Genomic DNA, 23,920 nt, shown 5'->3' with positions numbered 1-23,920 from the left:
GCTCTGGCAATATGGGTGTGGTTCTTATGTGAGTCCCTGACATCTATTTTTTTGTTTTAGAAATATTGTTTCTTAACCTATCAAATAATAAGCAAATTTGATCCGCCTTAAAGTTGTCAGTAGAGATGTTGAACCATAGGATTGAAATGGACTCAAGATAGAAAATTATAGAATGTTCAAGTTGCTGAAGACCAGGAGCCTATAGATTTGGTCCTAACACAGGAGTTGAGAGGGGAAGAGCATCTAAATAAAAATATTTCATTGGCCTTAGTGCTTCTACTTAGCAAGCCAACCCATAAATCCTGACTGTCAAGGTAGAAAAATGCAGCTTCTAAATGTACTTACTCTCCTCCCATCCAATAACTCTGGCAGAAGGGAGAATGGAGTTCAGCCCTGTAATGGCTTTATGGCCCATCCACACTAGTAGCCAAATTCTTCCTTCTGTGACTCCTCATCTAAAGCCCTTCTTATTCCAAGCCCGATTGTTTCATGGGGAGGAATGTAGACAAATCAGAAGCCACAGCCTAAAATTGAGACCTTGTTTTCAGGGTGTGTATCTAGGTTCAGAGGAGCTGTGCTTGTCCAGGCTCATCTTTCGGGGTGGAGCTGGGTTTCTTGGGCACACGGTGGGACAGGAAGGTTTTAGCTCTACCTTCTATTGTTTTTATCGGTCTTATTATAATTTACTAAACACACAGGTTAATGCAGAGCAGGTTCAGCTAGTGACAGGCCTGCCCTTAGATGGTATAAATGAGACAAAAGTAAATATAGATACAGATAATATTTTTGAAATCATAGTAGGTGGTTTGGAGTTAAAAATGTGTCAATGGCCTGGCTAGTGTGGCTCAGTGATTGAGTGTCGACCCATGAACCAGGAGGTCATGGTTCAATTCCCAGTCAAGGCATATGCCCGGGTTGTGGGTTTGATCCCCAGTATGACTTGCAGGAGGCAGACAATCAATGATTCTCTCTCATCATTGATATTTCTATCTCTCCCTCTCCCTTCCTCTCTGAAATCAATAAAAATATTTTTTTAAAATGTGTCCCTGAGTCCCAAACTGGGGTTTCAGATCTTTTGAGTCCCTTGAATATCTTTATCTATCTACCTATCTATACACACACACATACTGTATGTTTATATTATATACTATTCCGTGGTGTGTGTGTGTGTGTGTATGTGCATGTAGAAAAAATATCTGGGGAGATATAGTAAAATATTAGCTTTTTCTGCATGTAAGAATGATAGTAGATTTGTTGTCTTGTTTCTTCCCACCTACTTTTTTTCTCAAATAAGTTTACCCTAATGAAAAATTATATTACAAATATATTGCTTGTAATCAAAACATAGTTGTAATGCATTTTTTTCTGATTGTCCATCTAGGCCCATTCTCCCTGTCCCCAGCCTGTTCTCTACCCTGCAAGGCTGAGCTATATTTACTGCATGAATGATCACCTTAAACTGTGTTTTCCCATTGGATTTAGGCCACTGGTCACATGGACACCCAGCAGGCTCCAGAGAGGGAGGGAAGGGAGCCTGACTGGCTGTTGCCCCAGCTCTGTCCATTAGTTGCCTCTTTTAACCAAGGGTCACAGCCCCTGCCAGGTACCCTCTCCACAGGCCCTCTCTCCTCCCCTGGTTCTGCTACCCACTCTGTCCCCTGAATCTCCTTTCTCTCACTCCTGTAAGCTAGGAATGCTAACAGCTCCCAACTGAAACTGATCCAGGGTACTTACTGCACTATGGCTGTAGCTTCCTTGCACTCTGCCCATACCTTTGCAAATGGTTCCTTTATTAATCACTCCTCAAATTACCCATTTTGAGCGTGCCATCTGTTTCCTACTAGAACCCAAGTGATGCAGTAGTCCAACTCTCTAATTGAAGCTGGACGTTTATATGCAGTAAGTCTGCTCAGATGAGCTAAGGCTCGATTTCTCTTTGACCAGAGCACTGTGAAACACTGATGTCTGATAGAACAATGGAGTGAAGTGAGATTTTAGAAATTAAGGAATGTGAAACCTTCAAAAGACAGGTGATTGTGTAGGAAAATGCATAATTTTTTAAGTGGAATTGAAAAAACATGACATTTAAGAAAAAAAACATAAAAGAGATCCTTGATGGGAAAAACAAACAAACAACAAACAAAGAAACCACAGAGCCATTTAACTTTTTTGTATATTTCCTCTTTTCTCAAGTTCTTACTTTAGGAATGGGGATTTAAAAAAATGTGTTTTAGGATTGGGACACGTGCTATGAGTGGGAAGGATGGCTTCAGAAAGGGAAATGTGGGGTCACAGAGGCAGGGCTGGAATTTCAGAGTGACAAGGCCTCAGACATGGGCCTCATTGGGAGGTAACATTGGAACAAACATTTGGAAGAGGCGAAGGAGGATAATGGGAAGAAGCCTGTGGGAGCAGCAGGTGCCGAGGTTCCCATGTATGAACAGAATGGCCAAGAGTTTCAACACGAGTCTCGAGAAGAGTGAATAAGGTAGGAGTGGTAGGAAATGAGATCACAGTAGTATAGATGAGATTATGTAGGTTGGGGGGCAGGGGTACCAGGTAGGCACTTACCCCCACTGCACTTTTTTGGACCCTTAAGGATCCAGAAAACGCATTACTCCTAGGGGAAAAAAATTTAAATGTGCTCTTAGTATTCAGACAGGATTTCTAGAAACTTCTTTGGAAATTGTCCTGTCCATTTTCTGGCAGGTGTCCCTTGTGCTACGTGACAAGTGCTGTTTGGTTTGTTATGGTCAAGTGAAAATGGTATCTCTTTATACTAGGATTTCATCAAATAAGACAGACGAACTCTCTCATCGATTTGCTCTGTTACATGATGTAATTTGGTTTTTGCTCGCAGACTGAACAAACACTGGGAGCGATGATTCAGTTTGCTTGGAAGCAATGGCCATTCAAGGGTCCTTGTCCTTCAGTAAAACAGCCACTTCCCAGGATAGAAATATGCTGCTTAATTCATATCGATCGTTAGAACAGCAGAGCAGTAACTTATGTCTGTGAAGTGCTAAACAATCTACAAAGCAAGGCCATTCATGGTGAGCCACCTGACGGGTTCTGCCAGAAGTGCAATGACAGGCATGCACACTCATTCTCTATTGTTCCAGAGAAGGAAGTCCATCTTGTAGCACACTTTCCTTCTCCCTGAAGATCACATTTCTATTTTATGTTAAGAGCATAATGTTGCCTAACCAACACTCCAGGCAGGGAAGTTTGCAAACAAATTCATCTTTGTGGCCAGCCCTACCTTCCAGTTCTTTTGGCCAGGAGAGAAGAACTGAGGAAGGGGGAGCTTGGGAGAGAGAAAGGCACAGGAAAATCTCTTCTCAGATCTGTAGTATATCATTAGCAGCTTTTAAGAGAGTGCTCAGTTTATATTTCTGGTCATTAAGTAAGTATTTGAAATGCTGGAAAAAAATAGGCCCTTAGCATCTCTGGGGTAGTTTTCTATGCACTCTTATTTTAAGTAACTTTACATTTTCTGGTTAGGACATGAGAGAAATTTGTTTAGTAATTCTAGAATGGGCCATTTGCCTCCTGCATGACTATACCAGGTTCTCAGTATGACTTCTCAGCATTTCATTGTATGCTTAGCACCCCTTTCCTGATATTAAAGACCCTTTTCTTCCCCAAGCAACACAGAGGTGTGATTGTGCTAATACCATTGGCTATCGACTTCCCTCCCCACACTGGCCTCAGAACCCCAGTTGCTTGCTTGTTTTTAATCATTTTGCTTTAGCTTTCCTGTCTCCCTTTCTAGTTACTTAGGAAGTTCCATCTTGCTGCACTTCAACCAGTGCCTCTGGTTTGAGCTGACCAGACATATGACCATTTGAGGAGACTATTGAGCTGTGTTCTGGCCTCTGTGTGTTGATATGACTTATGTGGACTCAAATCAGCAAATGGCATCCCTTTGTATCTCAGGCTTAACCTGTCCATGTGCCCACCTTAGACAAGAGGAAATTGTAAATGGACTATTCTTTATTCCTGTATCAATACCTCATAAATCGTAATTTCTTTATCCGTCCCATCAACGATCATTCAGTTCTGTGTCAGGCACTGAACTAGGCAATAGTGGTAGAAAACAAGACAGGCACTGACCCTTTCTTCCTGGAATTTACAATATGACGTACTGGAAGTAATGATGATAACAATTACCCCTTGTGACACATAATATAAAGGGAAGGATTGGGGTGCTGAGGTAGAAAATAGTAGGGGGTGATACTGAGAAGATGAACCTGAAATGAAGAGGGGAAGTCTTTCTAAGAGTGAGGAGATGGTCGAGGAGAAACAGCAGGGTTGTAGGATAATGTTATGTTACTGAAGTTTTTATCCAAACCATTACTGTGTCCTAACTTTTTAGATCAAAGGAAGCAAGGGCATACTATCTTTATTTTGTACTTGAATAAACACCATCCATCAATAAACAAATTTATTGCCTAAAGGATAGGCAGTGACTAAGACAAGAAATTCCAGGCCTAGGGAATGTACCTGTAAAGATGTGAAGGTGAGAATTTGAACTCATGAGTTGTGTAGTAAGTAGAGAAGGGAGGCTGGAGTGGAGGGTTTGGGAAAGGGACTAGGGTAAGAGAGAGGGCTGAATACACAGACTTGAGGCAAGGCTGAGAGTGGGCTTTAGTAAGTAAAGGGGAACTTCGGGGTGGGGTTAGAATTGAGTGACATTAGGAAAGTGCTGATTTATACCAATTAATTGGTCTGGAGTGGTCTGGGAGGGACCAGAAGCAGTGGAAGCCTGGAGAGCAGTAGAAAGCTATTGTATGATCAGGAAAGGAGATGATAAAGCTCTGGAGCTTGTGGTATAGCAAAGAAAAGACAGATGTGGAAATCATGAGACAAAATCAACAGACTAAGGACATTAAACAAGATCATGTGCTTCATGGTGGAGCTTGGATAGAAACACAGAGCTATTGACTAGTCCTTTGCCCTCAGACCATGGTCTAATCAGCTCTAGATGCTATGTCTCATCCTGTTTCTAATCTCTGTGTGTGTGAAGGTATTTTTCAGATTTGTATTTTCATTTCCATCTTCCTTAAATTTTCATATTCCCTCTAAACTATAGGCTTTATAGACGAGCACTTATTTTTGTTTTCTCTTTCCATAGCACTAGTTACACTTACTATATATTTACTCAGCAAACATCTATGTGACAGGCATTGTATTAGGCCCTGAGGACAATGATATGAAATCAGACCCTGCTCCTGTAGTCAGAGTGTTCACAGTTAGAAAGGGAAAATTGATCTTAAAGATACGTAAATGCACCAATGTATTACAGGAGCTGTGAGAGAAATATGTATGAGATAAGATGGAGGACAAAAGAGTGGTTAATTAATTCTACCAGTGGAGAGGTGGTGTTAGTCTTGGCAGTAATCATAATAATAGCAATGATAATTATAATAATGACTATTAACCATTTATTGGGCATTTAATATGTTCAACATGGCACTAAACTCCGTATTTATATTACTTAACATAATCATTATAAAAATCTTACATGGTAGGGTTGTTCCTGTTTTAAAAATAAGAAAATTGAAGCAAAGAGAACCTATAAACTTGATCAAGATCACATGTTATTCATTTATTCACTGAATAGTTGAATGTATTGCATATCTGCGAAGTACCCATCGTGATAGGACACTGGCTGTTCTCCAATGAACATGGCATATTCCCTGCTCCAAATTTACTGGAGGAATCACTCCTGGAAACAAGTGATCCTCTCTAATGAGGTGTGGAGAAGGCCCTGTGGGAGCTCAGAGCAGGAAATAACTATGGGGACCAGAAAGGGTGGGGGAAGGCTCCACAGAGGAGGGGACATCAGAGCTGGATCTTGATGAATGGATTGACTGCATAAAAGAAATATTATTTGCAAGGGTGAAAAAAGACATGGAATGGTGTGGAATAGTCAACAAGCATTGAGATCTATGTGTGTGACCAGTAAGGGGTGAAGGTGATAGCGAGGATGGGCTGCCAGGAGGTGATTTGGGAAAGATTGGGACCAGATTGTGAAAGACCAAAGTCAATGTGATGGCATATAGAGAAGAGGTAATAGATGGCCAGCAGAAGTCTTTTAAATAGACTGGTAGCATGATGGAATGTACATCTTGTTGGAAAAAGTAATTTTCCCTCATTTATTTATTTTATTTTTATTAAATTTATTGGGGTGACATCAGCTACTAAAATTATATAGGTTTCCTCAAGTGCACAATTCTATAATACATCATCTGTATATTGTATTGTGTGTTTACCACCCAAAGTCAAATCTTTTTCTGTCACCATGTATTTGACCTCCTTTATCCTTTACTACCTCCCCCTCATCCCCTTTTCCCTCTGGTAACACCATAGTATTGTCTGTGTCTATGAGTTTTTGCTTGTTTATTTGTCTTGTTTGTTCATTTGTTGCTTTCAGTTTTATATCCCACATGTGAGTGAAATGATATGGTTCTTGATTCTTGAGAAATGAGGGACCGTACCAGTGACTGAGTAGAGTATCACTTTCAGTGGTGTTAGACTAGTTTCTAGCTTCCAGGATATCTGTAGAAACAAAAACCACAGAAGTTTGCCCAACCGTAATTCTAGTAACCTGAATGAAGCAGCACCATTTCCTTCCTTTTAATTAATATGATTATATTTAGCAGAGCAACCAAGACAATAAAGTGATAGATGTGAGGAGAAACATGGACAGTCCAAGGCACTGAGAATCTGAAAGTGAAATAGCAGGATCTTTGAGAGACACCTGAAAATTGTTTCTCACAGTCAAGGGTGGCACCTGAGAAGACGTTTATTATTTTGAGCATTTTTACTACAGTATTAAATGAATAGCTATAAAACGCTTACAGGGATGGTTCTGGGGCTCTGCCTTCAAACCCAGTATTAGAAAAGATGACAGAGGTCTGGAATTGGAGGAGAGTGTAGCTGCTCTGTATTCTGCAGACTCCTGTTGAGGGTTGAGATGGGAAGGGTGCCTCCTCCTCCTCCTGCTTGGGTGAGTAGGCTAAGGCCACTGAGAATCACATCAGTGTGCCAGCTGCCTTTCTACCCATTGCTAGGGAATTGGTCTTGGAACTTAAACTTGATCCAAACATCAGAGAAATTATCTCTTTCTCAGGCTTCCCCTGAGCTCTTGGAACTCCTGAGGAAAGTGAAGTAGCATTAGTGAGTGAGCAAGTGAGGGTATCTGGTTTCTTTTAGCAGTTTGATAGAAGTATTGTTCAACACTCTTTGAACTACAGCTTTCCCTCCCTAATCTTAATCTGCCCTGTTAATTGTAAACCAATCTAGAAATGCCTATGTGGTAGGCAACATGATATATATTTTTTAATCCTCACATGAGGATATTTTTATTGATTTGAGAGAGTGACAGAGAGAGAGAGAGAGAGAGAGAGGGGGAGAGAGGGAAACATCCATGGAAGAGAGAAACATCGATTGGTTGCTTTCTACATGCATCTGACTGGGAATCCAACCCAAAACTTAGATATGCGCTCTGATAGTGAATTAAACTCAAAAACCTTTTGGTGTATGGGACAACACTCCAACCAACTTAGCCACCTGGCCAGAATGGCAGCATGATCTTAAGACAAGAGTCACTAATCAATCACTTTGAAATGAATTCATAGTGTATTCCCAGGTTTTTCTAGGTGTGAAGGTGGTGGTGATAATATTGATCTAAATTTGTGGTATAACAATATATTGTAGTTCTCGGGATCACATGCCAGAATGAATTAATAACTTTTTTTTAATGTTCGTAGAAAGGATATCAAGTACAAATATTTTTTCTCAGGTAGGCTCTGAGCTCCTCCACTTATTGACTGTGTGACTTAGAACAAGTCACTTAACTTGTCTGTTCTTCAGTTTCCACATCTGTGTAATGGGGATAATAAATATACCTGCCTCCTAGACTGATTATAAATATTAAATTTTCTGACATATTATAATAATGTTTAAGTGTTAATCATTATTAATAATATTACTATTAATATCAGTCATGGGGAGTAGCCACCTAGAATGAACCATTACTTTCTGAGCTTCACATTATGAACTTTACTAAAAAGAAAAGTATACATTTGCTGTCAGGCACTATGCTGGAATATCTGTTATCTCATGTGATGCTCACTGCAACCCTGACCACTTTAACGATAAGGAAGGTATGGCTTAGAGAACCTGAATAACATCCCTCAGATGATATGGAGCTTATGTGAACTTGATCCTGATTTCAGAGCTCATGTTTTGTTTCTGTACCTTGGGCCCTCTTAGAATTTTCCTGGAATAAGTAGCAAACTCTAAAAGAGCAGAATTTAAATGTGCATGTCAAAGCTGGAGTTTCGACAATGCCCTGGGCTCTACTCTCCCATTCCCTCCTTCAGAGGTTGCCTGAGATGGTTTCTTATCTGTTTTGTCCATCTTTTTTTTTATTGTCTAAAGTTTTACATATGTTTCCTTTTACCCCAGTTGACCTCCCCACCCCACAGCCATTCCCACCCCGGGCAAGCCCCCACCTCCCCAGTGTCTGTGTCCATTGGTTATGCTAATATGCATGCATACAAGTCCTTTGATTGCTCTCTAACTCCCCCACCTCTCTTGCCATTTGTCTCTTGATTTATTTTTGTTCATCAAATTATGTTGATCATTATATCCCACATATGAGTGAGATCATATGATATTTTGTCCATCTTGCACTGTGAGACTACACTAAGGAGAATTCTCTGGAGAGAGAGGCAGCCTGGATGGCCCCTGATCTCCCCACCCTACCTGCTGTGTCTCCTTAGTACCTCACTGTACCCTTTGTCATGGAGCAGACCACCCTCAGTAGGATTCCAAAACCCATACTAGTATTCCACCTCCTGAGACATCAGAAAAGAGTCAAGACCCTCTAGAATAGCTTCTATACCTCCAGAGAGCATAGTAGCTCCCAGAAGGTTAGAACCTTTGTTATTCTGTGAATGTCTCAGACATCTTTTGGATGCAGTTGATGATGTTTACATCTGAGAAGTTCTGAAAGTCTTCATAACTGCCCAGGCATCATTAAGATGCAGACAATTTCAAGATTGCACAACTCAACTTGTAAACGCGTGTCAGGATGACCCTGGCTCTTTATAGAGAAACCCATAAAGTCTCCACACCTTGGCAGTTGGACAGGCTATAGATTTGAAGATAACATTTTGGGACCTTATGGGAATCAACATAATTTTGCCTGTACGCTCCAACCTTCACTTTCATTTGTGGGCCACTTCCCTTCATCCTTCATTACCACACCCTGAAATTATAGTTATTTGTAAGAACACGGATATATATTCATATGCATCAGGTTGTTTTTTTGCATATTGTATTCCAAGTCCAAGCATGCAGAAAGACAATTACCACTCTACCTCAAGCTCACTGAGTATGCAATCAAGACTCATTATTTTCCTGGTTCTCATCTCATTCACATCCTTTATGTCTCAGAACAACAGTGAATGGAGAGCAAGGGACATGAAGGGAAGAATTCCAAGGACATGTGGAGAAATTTGAACCAAATAGGGAAAAATTTGGTGAAGACAGTTTGTCTGTGGAGCTTTCATCTTCGATGCTTGGGAAATTTTACCTTTTGTTAGATGCATTTCTTGAATCCTGATCCCTTGGGTCTGGCAGAAAGCTATAATTTTCAGAAGGCTAATTTCTGCAAAAGCTTATAGTTATGGAGAAAAAAATCAGTGCTTCTAGGCTCATGAATCAGAGTCTAAAAAGTCTGTTTGGATATTTAGTGTCTCATAAAATGTAACATAGAGAGACTTATGGAGTGTCAGAGCTAGAAAAGATCAGGGAGATCATGTGGTCCAACCCCCTGCTTTTATCAGTGAGGCTATGGAACCCAGGGAAGTTGAATGATTTGCCCAGGTTATATGGCTACAAGGAGGGCTAGAGAGACTGGACTAGAAGAGACCTCCTAATACCTAAGCCAATATATTTTCAACATTATCACATATTACTAATCATTTGAGCCAAAGTGTGAACCATGTATCATAAATGAGAGAATCTTAGCAATGGAAGAGACCTTGGAGGTCATCTAGTGCCATCTACCACCTGGTACAAGAATCATCTTGGTGACATCCTTGACAGATGACCACTGGTCTCTACTGACTTAACTTTGATGCCAGAAGCTCAGTACTTTACAAGGCAGCTTGTTTTGTTTTTGGATATCACTACTTATAGTAAATGTATCCCAACAAAAGGTCAAATTCATATTCTTAAATTATTAATCCAGAAGGAGTGAGGGCGGCCAGAGGTGGTGAATGGCATGGTGCAGAGTTCACTCTCTTTTTTTTCATCTTAAAATGAGGAGAATAATGCCTACTTTATAGGGTCATTGTGAGATTAGAAGTGCAGTTTATAAAGCATCTCCCATAGTGGCTGCCTCAAAATAGGTACTCACATTGTAGTTATTATTGGCTTTTATCATCATTTTTTTTAAAATCATGGCTGCTGGAGCAACAGATACTATATCTAATCCCACAAATATTTGAAGACAGTTATCATGACCCTCTAAGTCTTCTCTTCTCCAGACTAAATATTCCCTGATTCTTCTACTGTTCTTCCTGTGATGCATTTCGGATGTTGTCGTGGCTTTCATTCCATCCTATTTGTCAATTTCCCCCTTAAAATGTGGTCGCCAAATGTGGTCAGTTCAACGTGCTCTACAGGGGAATAATTACTTCCCTTGATCTGGACTTTGCACTTCTCTTACAACAACCTAGATTTATGTTAGCATTTTTTGGAGGCCAGATCACACACTTGGCTCAGTAAAACCTGAATCTACTATGCAGAACATAGCTATGCCTCCCTACACGTGTCAACTGCAGAGTTGACAAGCACAATTTTTACATCTTCATCCAAGCTGTTAATAAATATGTTAAACAAGAAAAGGCCAAAGGCTGAACTTCAAGGAACACCCCCCAATCCTTCCGAGCATATTGACATATGTCCACTGCTTTTGTGACATTGTTTCACCAGCTCCAAATCTATGCACCTCTACCAGAGAAATAGCTCAGCAAGATAGAGTCACTCTTTGTATTTTTGAAATTGGATATTTAATTTATCTGGAGGTTAATATGCCATTCTTTTATCAATGAAGACAGGTTTTGAACCAATAATTGGGAAAATGTGAACTCAGAAAGTAATTTCATGTTTGAGTTACTACGTAATGCTTAAAGAAAAAAATACTATCTCCTCCTAATATGAAATAATAATCCTTGTCTAATTGTTTCTTTTTCCATTATGTTTTGAAATTACCCTCTGTATGTGGGGAAGGAGGCTGGAGAATGTGCTGATTTCCTGTGTGGGGGAGAAAGCATATTATTGAAGAATTAGAATATGCCTTTTCTATCTCTGGTGGGGATCACAGAGACAAAGAGATGATTTTGGTGGGGAAGGGGGAGTGTATTTTCCTAGATAGTTCTTTGTATTTTTTAAAAATGATTCTCAGAGAAGATTCTTAAACTGGTTTTGGCATGGGTTGGAGGAACTTACTTATTTCTCTCATTTAACATGCTTTACTCTGAAGATATGAAACCCATGTATTTGGGCTGCAGCACAAGTCAGTTTTTCTTAGTTTTCATGGTAGAAAAAAAGAATGGTTGTTGCCATCATTTGAGCCAAAGTTCTCAGATTTGAAGCTCACTACTTTGTATTTTCCTCCAAAGGTTCATTTAATATTTTACCAAAGGCTTTACTTTCCAATCTACATGCCATGCTTATGGCTTTTTTTAAAAAAGCCTGATCTGCCGAAACCGGTTTGGCTCAGTGGATAGAGCGTCGGCCTGCGGACTCAAGGGTCCCAAGTTCGATTCCGGTCAAGGGCATGTACCTTGGTTGCGGGCACATCCCCAGTAGGGGGTGTGCAAGAGGCAGCTGATCGATGTTTCTCTTTCATCGATGTTTCTAACTCTCTATCCCTCTCTCTTCCTCTCTGTAAAAAAATCAATAAAATATATTTATTTAAAAAAAATAAAAAATAAAAATAAAAAAATAAAAAAGCCTGATCCTCTCTATTTCTTTAGTCCAAGTCCAAGTACCTTAACATCTAAAACTGTATTATTGTGAGTAAATTAGAGATTTTGAGGTAAATAGATAAGAAGTTAGCACTCTGAAAAATTTCATAGGGAACAAAAGATAAGATTTTTATCATACTGAATGTTTTAGGAATGATACTTTATGTTTTTCTTATTCACTCAACATTCATTGAGCACCTACTATATGCCACTGACTTATGCAATAGAGACACAATGGGAATAGAATCAGATTTAGTCCCTTCTCTCAGGGTGCTTATATTCTAGAGCAGGGGTGGGGAACATCCGGCCCACAGGCTGTGTAAGGCCCACCAAATCATTTGTCTGGCCCTGCCAAGGCATTAGGGATGAGTTAATTAAATGTTTGACTAAATATAGCAGGCTAATTTTTAAGTTGATAATTTTGTATGGCCTGAAAATGATGTTATAAATACCCAAATAGTCCTTGGCAGAATAAAGGTTCCCCACCCATGTTCTAGAGGAATAAACATGTTAATCAAATAATAAAAAATAATTGTAATATTGTGAAAAATACTACAAAAGAAAGGGAGATGATGCCCATCATTGGAGAGGTCAGCTTCCTCATGAGATGTTTGATCTAGCATTTGAAGGTGTGGTCAGGGGAAGAGCAGAGGCAACAGAAAAGAGCTGATTGCAGGGCCCTGTGCTGAGATGGAGCATTGTCAGTTTAAAGGCAGGAACACTTCAGTATGGTGGAATAAATCACAGGGGCAAGAGTGACGGTGGTGTAAGGCAGGCTGTGGAGGTAGGAGGATCCCATACAGACCTTGAAGGTCATCCAAAGAGTGCTGTCAGTGTTTTCTAAGCCATAGGAATCCAACCATTCAAGAAGCTAGGGTTAGAGGTTGTAGGGGGAATTGTAGAGATATATCAGTTTTGCCTTTTGAGAAGATCCCTGTGGTTATAATATGGGAAAGAGGAGGAAGGGAAGCTAAAGTGAGTGACAGGAGACAAACTAGGAGACCACTGTCTAGTCCAGGAAAGGATATGGTTCTGGTTGGGTGTAAGCTGGTGGAAGGATAGATGGAAAGACAGAGAGAGATATAGGATGCTTAAGTTGAATTTGTAATATTTGGGGACTGAGTGTGGGGGCAATAGAAAAGATATGTCAAATGTAACTCAAAAAGAGGTAATAGATTTTATATTCTTGTTTGTGAATTTAAATATTATTATTTTAAAAGTTTAATCATGCTGCTTCTAAAAACAGAGTCAGGGATTATATTATTGACAAAGTAGGTGACAGCAGGCAAGATGAAGACTCTTTAGTATTTTTAGGGATCCAAACAATGGAAAAAAATAATATTTGTAATTGTTTACTTCGTCAAGATCTCATTAAGACTCAGGAAAGTAAGTTGGGTAAGATTCACTTTCAAAGGAAATAACACAATTATTTTTATTTTCATTATTTTAAGTTTAATTCTCTATGTCTCTAGATCCTATAAAAAGAACTCAAGCACGTCCCTGCAGTGCCACCCCAATAGAAATCACCACTTCCTTTCATGTTACTTTACCCAACCACAATATTTTCCCACATCAGAAAAGCTTCCCAGTATATAAGAGGAGCTTTGGATGTGTGTGTATGTATAAGCCTGTTCATGCCTTTGGGAACCCACGACAAAACAGTCGCTCACAGTCTAAGCCAGGTGCCCAGTTTCCATCTGGACTCCTAACAAACTGTGTGGTCAGGAGTTAGAAATCAGAAACATGGGAAAGGTGCAATGTGATGGACACAGCCACCCCAAGTACCATATATGTTATCACCATCATTTAACACGTAGTGCAGGAAATCCTGTTCTTTGCAGAAGAACTTCAAAGAACCACTTCTAGTTCTCTTGGGTAACATTTACTTTTTTCTTCGCTAACCCCAAAGCGCAGACATATATATATTTTTTCCTCCAGTAAATTGCTAGTGACACTTCATTTCTTTCCTGCCATCCTCAACCCATTGTCCAAATGACCTCTCAAATTTCCCTCCTCTTGTAGGCTGAAGTTCTATACATGGTGGTTACAGAGGCCATAACTTAATTTGCTTTGTCCTGTGCTTACTCTTTCTTTTCTAGGTTCTGAATGTTTCATATTTTAGCCCCACCATGTTGCTCAGCCTTCCCTAGCTTCAATATGTATCCTCTCTTGTCCCAGTGACCTTCTTTTCTGGAAGAGCTGTCTTTTAAGCTAATTTTTTACCTTACTTTTGAATTTTAAATGAAACCTTTATCCAAGTCATCAGAAAGAAATATTAGAACCCTTAAGTGACTTAGTCTCATTTTTTCTTTCACTAGTTTGTTCATGCAATATGTTACTTACTGAATGCCTACTATGTTCCAAACATAGGGATAGCATTTTGGACACAAAAATTCTACATTCTAGAGGGAAAGATAATGAATAAGCAAACAGACGTCACTCATTCTGTATTCGGTGATTCCATAACATTGTTTTGAATTGATTTTATGGAAATACAGCAGACGTTGCAACTCTTGCTCTTGTTTTATTGGATCCCAGACACCTATTGTCTGTTCCAATCATCCATCCTCCCCAATTCTGAGGCTTGGGTAATGGGTACCCAGGTTACAATTTGGAAAAGTAGCATTTCCTGGGGAAAATACAGTGGTTGACTGAAAAAGAAAAAACAAATAACCCAGTGTGCTTGTCATTCAAAGCAGAATGCCAAAGGGCTCTTCACTAAATCACAGTGTTAAGCATATACCACAGAAATCATTTTCAAATGCAGTATATATCACACTGAGTCACTAAACGTCCCTGATGTAAAGCTCACATCAGGATGGCGGCAGTGTGATTAGTGAACTTCAAGGTATTTTCTTATGTGCTTTACTCTTAGGGCAAATAGTTATTTTTCATCTTCTCATAGTTGTAAGTTATAACAAGATGAATGGACCCATGGCTTGCCAGAAGCCATAACTCTCCATTTAGTTGACATAACCAGATTCCCAATTTTGGTCTTCGAGAGCTTGAAAGTAGGATAAAACATTGGCTTCCTCTGACCTTTCCCCTCTGTCTTCTCTGGGCAGAATATCTCGATGCATAATACAGTTGGTGGGGCCATGGCGGGGCCTGGAGCTCACCAGCTTGGCAGCACACGGATGCCCAACCATGACACCAGTGTTGTGATTCAGCAAGCCATGCCGTCACCCCAGTCCAGCTCTGTCATCACACAAGCACCTTCCACCAACCGCCAGATCGGGTAAGGAGACCTCCTTGTTGTCTCTGGGGCCTGGCTGGAACTCAGGGAAGGTTCTGGATTTTCTTCTTGTTTCTAGTGCCCGGATTGGATGAGACAGAAGTTGGTTTTCCTGGCTGATGTGATATTGCCTAGAGCTCACAGTGTTGTTTTTTATAAGAGAAGGGAGACGAGGGTCTCTGTTTGGTGGATGCTGTTTGACCCTGACTTTGGGGTAGGGATGGGGGAGCAAGTCATTCTGTATCATTGTTTCTTCAAACAAGATGTATGAATTGTAAGATGACTACAGGAAACTCTGTGGGTGTTACGGAGTCCACAGCATAGTTCTCAAGACAAATACTTGAGGATGGTAGAAAGAAGTTTCTCCCTTCTCTCTGTATTGGTCCATAGTCAATCCTGGAGTAGACAGAACAAAAAAGGCAGGCCCTCTCCCTCTCATTTACATAAAAAAGATAATACCAAGGCATTGGTAGGATGGTCCCGGACACTTTGTATTATGGGATGGAAAGAGCTCTCACTTCTGAGTGTCATGTGAGAGCTCTATTCCCTTGTTACTCAGAGTGGGGTCTGAGGACCAGCAGCCTGGGCATTAGCCAGGAGCTTCTTAGAAATGCAGAATCTCAGCTTCCTTATCTCCAGAATGAGGATGGTGTCTCTTTTTTCTACTCTCGCAAGAGTAAAGAGGAAATAAAATATTTAAGAGCATTCAAGTTCTTAGGAAGAGAAGATAATAACTTAAGCCAAAGAGAGCTGTGATAAATTTATGTTGTTGGACGCTGAAAACTGGTTGCTTTATGTTCCCAGAGTTTAAAACAGCAAAGGGAGCCTGCTGTGTTTGGGATATACATCAGAGTGAAGTTTGAACATTCAGTTGAATATTGGATATGGTAATGTAAAAAAATTAGAAGTTGTCCCACAATTTGTCAGTGTGTCTTTACCCCCTTGTTTCCAATGCTTTTAAGAATTAACAGACCAAAGCAAGCACTTGGGACACCACTGGCTTATTCCTCCTTCAAATGCTCTAGAAGAGGTACCTTGCCTCACATTTCTCATCTTACCTGGATGGGTTGTGACATGTGGAGACCTACCTTAACAAATGAGAGTTGTGGGCAATGACAATTTTGTGAGTTTGCTGTGGGTCCATTTGGTTTCTCATTCAAGAAATAGAAAATGAATCCAGCCATTTGAATGCTTGCCTCTGTTTGAAGAAGCCAGCACTCAATTAGCAACTGTCTTCTTTTTCTTCTCAGATGACTATGCAAGCAAATGTTGCCACCATCTAAAGCAAGAACCTATAATATACTAAGAGGGCGGGGTGGGTTGTCAAGGACAGTGTCAAAATCGCAAGGGACTCCTTCACTCTAGTGGCTTGGCTTTGGGCAGACAATTCACAGTTAGGCCAGCTAATTATAATTATTTTATTTTTCTTTCAAAGGGAAAAAACATAAAATGTGCTAGAGTTTACTGGCAGTTTTACAGCATTCCTTCTCCCCTGGAGTTCTGCCTTTCCCTGCACCAGTCCCCAACTACCCTCTTGGAGGCCCTTAGTATTCGGCCATTGTTAGTACAATGCCAGTTTTTGTGAAACAGCCTTTTAAGGGTTAGCCCTAAATTCTGGGATGGGTGTTGACTCTGTCAATAATTTACCTCGCTGGCCCAAGGCTGTACAGTTGGGTGACATTTCTAAGCCATGTCACTATGCTTGGATGGGTGGGGGTGTTTCTCTGATAGTTGTGACCTCCTGACCCACTCCGTTTCCCATTTATTCCCAGTCCTGGGGTGTTGTATATCTGGTGTGTTCCAGGAGATAATTGTCACTTTTAGGACTCTGTCTCATTGCCAGACTTGAGGGAGGTTGTTTCTTTTCTTCGGATTCTTCCCTGTTGTGCTTACCATGTTGATTTCAACCCACACATCCTGTCATTTCCATTTTCTCCATGTGACCCATCCAAAACCTTGCCCAGATGATCATGGGGGCTCAGCAAGGAACAAGCCAACCCATCTCACAGTGGATTCAGAATGAAACTCTAGGTGGTAACATTTGGGGATGGTTGACTCTTTTATTTCTCTCAGCAAAGAGGAAATGAGTACTTATTTTAAAACATGAGTTCCCTCTGGAGACTGTGTCTTTAAATGAGCATTTGAAATTGCAGATAGTTTTTTTTTTTTTGAGGCTGCACAGAACCATATTGTAGTAATATTCTGATTTTTATCACAACCTCAAATATTTAAGTGTCAAAATCTGGCCAAGCCACCTGCAAATGTTTGCCATGGCAACTGGCCAACAAAAACAGCAAACAGCAATGAAAGTCTTCATTCAGGCTCTGCGCTTAAGCTGCATCCAGCCAGAGGGGCTGGGACCCACCTGTGCCCATGCACAGTGCCCTTTTGCTGTGGCCAGTGGGTGTGTTCACGACTGGGACTCTGTGCAGAGGAAGGGGGATGCCCCTCTCCTCCTCTGCCTCTTTCCTCCCCTTCAACCAGTGCTCAGCTTCTGCTGCTAACCCCACTTTTGCTCTCCTTTCTGCCCCCTCCTTTCAGGCTGTGTTTAAGCTTAGAGGCTTGGATGTATTGAGAGTGGTACTGACATGAAGGACTGGGAAATGGGAGCAGTGTTAGTTCTCATGGATTCGGGAGACAAAGAATGCATCCTAGTAAGCATTTGATTTTCATACTTTCTGAGTAGGCACTGAGCTACATTGTTCCAAAATGGGTGGAAATGCAAAAATCTGAAGAAATAAGGTTAACAGTAGATAGACAAGCAACATGGCAACTTTCATTCCATCCCCTTCCACGCTCTGCCGTGCCCTTTTTCCAGTTCTGTCAAAGTAGTGCTGTTATCCCAATAGAAACTGGAGGTAAGTATAAATATCCCAAATTGCACTTGTGTGGTTAGGCCGGCTAGAAAAACACACAGCACTAGAGAGTGTGGGAGGTATCCCCAAACTAGTGACTACTTGTGCATTGTCAAACTGGCAGACACTCTGTCGGGATGAGTGTCTTTGGCTGATTGATGGCAGCATTTTAGGAGATAAGTTTTCCAGATGGGAAAAAAGAGTGAGGCATGGGCTGTGGGGGAGACAAGTGAGACAGAAAACAAGCATGTGTTAAATATAGATGAAATTGATTCATCCTTGGACCAAATATGTGGCAGATTCCAAGATCTCTACTCGAGTCATTTTTATTAGATATCATGTAACAGGCTCATTAATTCAGGATCAAGCCAGCAAAGCCTGGGGAAAATGGTAGATGAGCAGGTAGTGGTAGTGCAAATTCTTTCTTTCTCTGTCTCTCTGTTTGTCTCTATCTATCTCTCTCTCTCTGTCTTCTCTCACATGAGACATTTCTGTAGGAGCCAATACTCCGTTGAGTAGGTGGCTATGATCTTGATAGATCCCAGCTTCCCTGAAGAAGTCTATTTCTCTTTTGGAGTAAATGATAGTAATTCATGATCAGTCATTCTTCAGGAGAGCAATGAAGATAATATGGAGTGTGGAGTTCTGCAAGAATGGGTATAAGTGCTGAGTTCTGACAGGTTATGGGAGCCACTGCCAAAATATCCCATCAATTTTCTTCCTGTATTTAAAATGTTCTAAAATGTTAATTCTCTGTACAGATTGAAAAAATAGATAAGCTGGTTAGATTATTGGTGAATATTATTTGACAGTAATTGTTTACAGTGGAAGTGTGATACATCTAACATCAGAATACACAGATGTTCCTACCAATATTGATATTTGGAAAGAAGATACCTGGTCCATTGTGAAATATTCTAGTAAATATACTAGAAAATTCAAAATATGTTTAACAGTGAACATATGTGACCTCTCCCTGATTTTATACCAATTAGTCCTGAAATAAACATGTCCATGTGATATGTGGGCATATTGGCTACTTGGTCATAAACTCTATTTGCATGGTGCTGTAGCTAGGCACTCTAGATAGAACACTTAGCCAGAAATTTTTATAAATATTGTAGAATATTTATATAAAATATTTTTATGAAAACAATAAAAAGAGTCTACACTCATCATAAACTATACCTTCTCTCACCCTTTCTGTGCTTCTTTCTCTCTTTCCTCTTTAAAATCCCTGACACTATGTGCCATACAAAGTAGCTCAATGGACGACCGCGGAAAATAATGATGATGATGATGATAATAATGAAAATCTGATTGCATCTTAGAACTTGTTGGTATTAAAAGCAAGGGAACCTCTCCTATCAGATGAGTCATGTGGCTTTGTTGTATGAATTGGTGTTGTGCTTGAGCTGTCCATCGAGATGAGGATGTAAATTGACTCAGGGTTTTTTTTTTATCATTGTTGCTCTGAAAAAGGAAACCCAAAAGAATGGAGAGAGGGCATATAATGCCATCACAGAAAGGCCTGGCTTAAAGAAGATTTAAATAACAAGCAGTTTAGAGTTTAAGAGTGTACTTGCTCTGTAAATGCATAGGTGTACAAATCCATTATTGAAAGTTTTCTTAAATTCCACAAACCAACAGAGCATGATGAAGACTGTCCACCACAAGAGAGCTTGTGGTCACTGCATACCACAAGCTAATGCAAGTGACATCCAGGCCAGTCTTCTTCATGTGGAGGCAACAGGCCAGCAGGTCCCAGGTCATCACTGGCCCAAGGCCCTTCCCCAGGGCAGCTTGAAGCCCTCTTTGAGTAATTCAGACCAGAAGCCATTATTTCCTGCTTTATGTTTTGTGGAATATCATGACTATGAACATTGCTTTATTGTTAGAAAGTTGCTGGATCTTTCACAGCACTGAGAACATTTACGAGGGCCCTTCAGGGGGATGCTTTCTGGGAGGGTTGATGGACTTAACCATATGGCTCCCGTTAAATCCCATGCAGAGCCTTGAGAAATTACCTCTGACAAGGAGGCCAGCAGCCTTCCATTCACAGAGTTTTATGTGTGGAACAAAACATTAAGTACTGATACTTGAGGAAATATAAGGTTTCTTAACATTCAAAAGTTGTAATACCACATGGTATTGTGGCCAGATGAAGGGGACAGCGCCAGAACAGCAGAGCACATAGACATGTATTCCAAGAAGCAGAAAAATACCCCTGCTCTCCTCTCTGAATATGGCTTTGCCTCTGATTCCTCAGGTAAGGCTGGTGTCTTCCTATCTCAGCTCCTCACCTGGAACACAGCAAGGCTGGCATCTTAGTCAGCTCAGACTTCCATAGCAAAATACCATAGACCCAGTGGCTTTAACAACAGACATTTTGTTTCTCACAGTTCTGAAAACTTCAAAGTCCAAGGTCAAGGTACCAGGAGACTCAGTGCTTGGTGAGGGCCCTCTTCTTCCCTTGTAGAGGGCTGCCATCTCCTTGTGTATTCACCTGATGTGTGTGTGTGTGTGTGTGTGTGTGTGTGTGTGTGTGTGTGTGTGTGTGTAGGAGAGAGGGAAGGAGAATATGTGAGCATGTGAGCTTTGGTGTCTCTGCCTGTTCTTATAAGGACACTAATCCCATTATAGGAGCTTCACTCTCATGACCTCATCTAAACCTAATTACCTCCCAAAGGCTCCCACCTCTGAACATTTAGTCCATAACAGCTAGTCTCTTTGGGAGAGAGAATTGGAGGTCACTCCTCAATGGCTCAAGCTTTTTATTAGAAAAACTCCTTGATTAGCAGGCTGATACTGAAGGGAAGGAAGGAAACTAACCTTTATCCAACATCTACTTTGTGCCAGGCACTCATCTAGCTTTGCATGTTGTTTCCTATAATTCTCTAAGAGCTCAGAGAGGTAGCCATTATATACTCCAATTTTATTACCCAAAGAAGAGAAGTAACTTGTCCGCAGTCATTCAACCTGGGAGATGAACAGAGTTTTGAAAGTAGGTCTGTTGGACTCCAAAGCAGATGTTTTCCCTATGCTCCTGCCCATGGAAACCCCAGTGCCATGGAAGGTACATCAGCATGTCTGACCATTTGGGAGAATCATCTACACACACGAGTTGGCTAATGCTCAGTGTGTCTGGTTACAGTTTGAAGTGTGCCTGTGCTTTCACACTTCTGCAGGGCGGTCAAGGGCAGAGGTGGACACTCAGAGTTGCCAGCAGATACTTCAGTCCTTCAGGAGAAATATATGGTAGTTCTTTAGCCCTCAAGGAAGGGAGATTGGGCACTTGAATACAGAGATTGGATCTGTACCTGGGAGATCTGGCCAAATTCCCTCATTTTTAAGAAAACCAAAGTCACCTCAGAGAGTGACTGCCCTTTCTGCTCTACATTTCACTTCTTGGTTTTTAGGAAGACCCCATGCCATACCTGAATGAAGTATGACTTCCAGGCTTATTCTGTGGATATGTGATTTTGCCTATTACCTCCTCTTGGAGGAAGATTTTATCTTATGAACACACAAATTTCCAGAATCTTTCATACAGGTGTTTATGTGCATACTCCCCCACCCCATTTTTAGAACAGATAAGCACAGAAGAGGGGAAGAGGGTCTGCTTCTAGAAGACCATGATTATTTAGTTTATGTCTTTCATAATTCTAGATACTTATTCTTTTGTGCAGTATATTGAAAGAATAAACCTGGAAAACAACAGCTTGCTCAGAGCCAAACCATTGACAGGTCAGAGCAGAATCTTAGAAAAATATTAGCCAAGGGTTCAGATGTCATGGATTTAGGATAACCTGGGCTCTGCCATTTAAAAAGGTTTACAACCTTGGCCAAGTACTCAACTTCTCTAAGCCCTAGTTCCTTTACCTATATAGGAAAGGGTTAGCCAGCTGATCACAAGTCAGTCCCAGCAACAGTACCCTCATTCCATGCTTCTTTTCTGTCTCACATTTATTTTTTTCTTTTGGTTTGTTTTAGTCTAAGAGCTGAGTTTAGTAGGAGTTCTAGATTATCTGAGCTCCAGTTTGTGTTTGCATACCCAGTAGGCAAAGCACAGTGTAGGGCTTGGGAATGCTTGGGAAGTGGAAGCCCGTCAAAGAGAGGGGTCCCCACAAAAGAAGCCAGAGAGACCTGACTTCCAGGCTCAACTCCTATGTGAAATCAACAACTTTATAATTCTGTTGACCATGCCCATTTTACAGTTGAGTAAAGTGAGGTTCAGAGAGGAAGTAACTTGCCCTGGGTCATAATGATAATGACAAGAGCCAGAACTAGAAGCCAGGCCACCCACACCTTGGTAGCTACTTTGGGAGCTTAGTTCTACATATAGACCATGTGTCATGTCCACCTGTGCACTAAACTTATCAAGAAATCATTCTTTTATGCACACTTTGCTAAAAGTGGCTTTTGTTGGAGATATAACTACAAAAACAATAGCACAATAGTAAAAGATGTAAAATAAGTCCAGTGTAAGAAACACGGACAATGATCTTGTCAGACACAAATCTATGGGAAAATGCAATCTACTGTCTTCTATTCTGTCATTATTATTATTTGGGGGCGGGGTTACTTTGTGAAAGACCTGAAACACAGGGCTTTAGCTTACATCAATATTTAGCATCTTCCTAGGGATAAGCCTTAGATAAGGTGCCATATAACTAAACATTGAGGGTTGAGGGCATATACTAGTATTTCCCATAATAAAAAATGCAATAATTAACTATACCTTTCTGTACTTGTCTTAGTTCCTCTATGGGGTTTGGCTGGGTAACTTCTGTTTTCAGGGACAGAAGCATGAATGCCCAGCTGGCTTACCACTATAGGTTTGCATGGCTCATGGTGTGGTGCTTAGAGAGAGTCCCAGGACTAAGTGTAGCCAAAAGGGATATTAACATGGAAAAATGATTCCTGTGTGCAGTGCTCTGCAGGGTGAGCATGTCCAGAGAAATGAAGCTGATAAAATAGAACTGGCCTTTTGGAAGCGGGAGCACACTTCGCTCTTCGGAAGACTGAGCATGTTCAAGTAACCTGGCAGTGTCTCCGTGGACATTTCTGATTATGTGTAGCTTTCATATTCTTAAGTACTGTATGTCTCACGAAGTGTAAATAACTCTCTATGAGCTGATTGACAAGTAGGTTCTGCGTTAAGAGAGGACTGTTTTAGGATTTGCAGATGGGCCATGGTACCCATTGCATATACCATGTATTCATATAATTGGACTTTGGGGAGTCAAAAGATCATTGATTCAATGGTTTTCTCATGTGTTTTTCAATTATATTAGACCAAATGGATTTTTTGTACTACCATTTTTTATATTTTTCTTATGAGGATTTAGTTAATGTTTATGCAAACTCTATGGATGTTTTACCTTTGGTTGGATGAGAATATCATATAAACAGCAAATTTCATCTTGGATTTTGGATGTAAAGGCAATCCTTGATTAGGGAATCCTATTTCAATGAGGGAGTACAATGCCACTGATTAAAAGATGGGAAGTTGGGACTGGGGGTTCTGCCTGTACTGCTCAGAAGCTCTGGGACTTTAAATAGGCCCCTTGACCTAACTGGGCCCATTTTGCCATCTTATAAAAGAAAGAATGAAACTAGATTGTCTAGTAAGTGCCCTCTTCTAGCTTCGGGAACAACTTTATTTCCTTATCATGACTAACACTCCACCACACACTGCTTAGCTCATATAAATTATAAAAGAATAAATTCCATAAAACAAATACATTCACATTTAGCAGGAAATCTAGTAATCT

The 23,920-nt window shown here is 40.6% G+C and overlaps 1 protein-coding gene across 1 annotated transcript in view; it reads left to right on the top strand.

Moving 5' to 3' along the window:
• The window catches only part of CREB5 (cAMP responsive element binding protein 5), a 391,322-nt gene that overhangs the window by 131,489 nt on the left and 235,913 nt on the right, over positions 1–23,920 (top strand). Inside the window, exon 5 of the mRNA XM_028155118.2 lies at positions 15,119–15,291. Within this exon, the coding sequence (XP_028010919.1) occupies positions 15,119–15,291 (173 nt within the window). The remainder of the gene's footprint in view (positions 1–15,118; positions 15,292–23,920) is intronic.

Source organism: Eptesicus fuscus, chromosome 14 (genome assembly GCF_027574615.1).
Source record: "Eptesicus fuscus isolate TK198812 chromosome 14, DD_ASM_mEF_20220401, whole genome shotgun sequence".
Classification (NCBI taxonomy): Eukaryota; Metazoa; Chordata; class Mammalia; order Chiroptera; family Vespertilionidae; genus Eptesicus; species Eptesicus fuscus.
The sequence above is the reverse complement of the archived record's forward strand: the minus strand, read 5'-3'. Positions and strand labels throughout refer to the sequence as shown.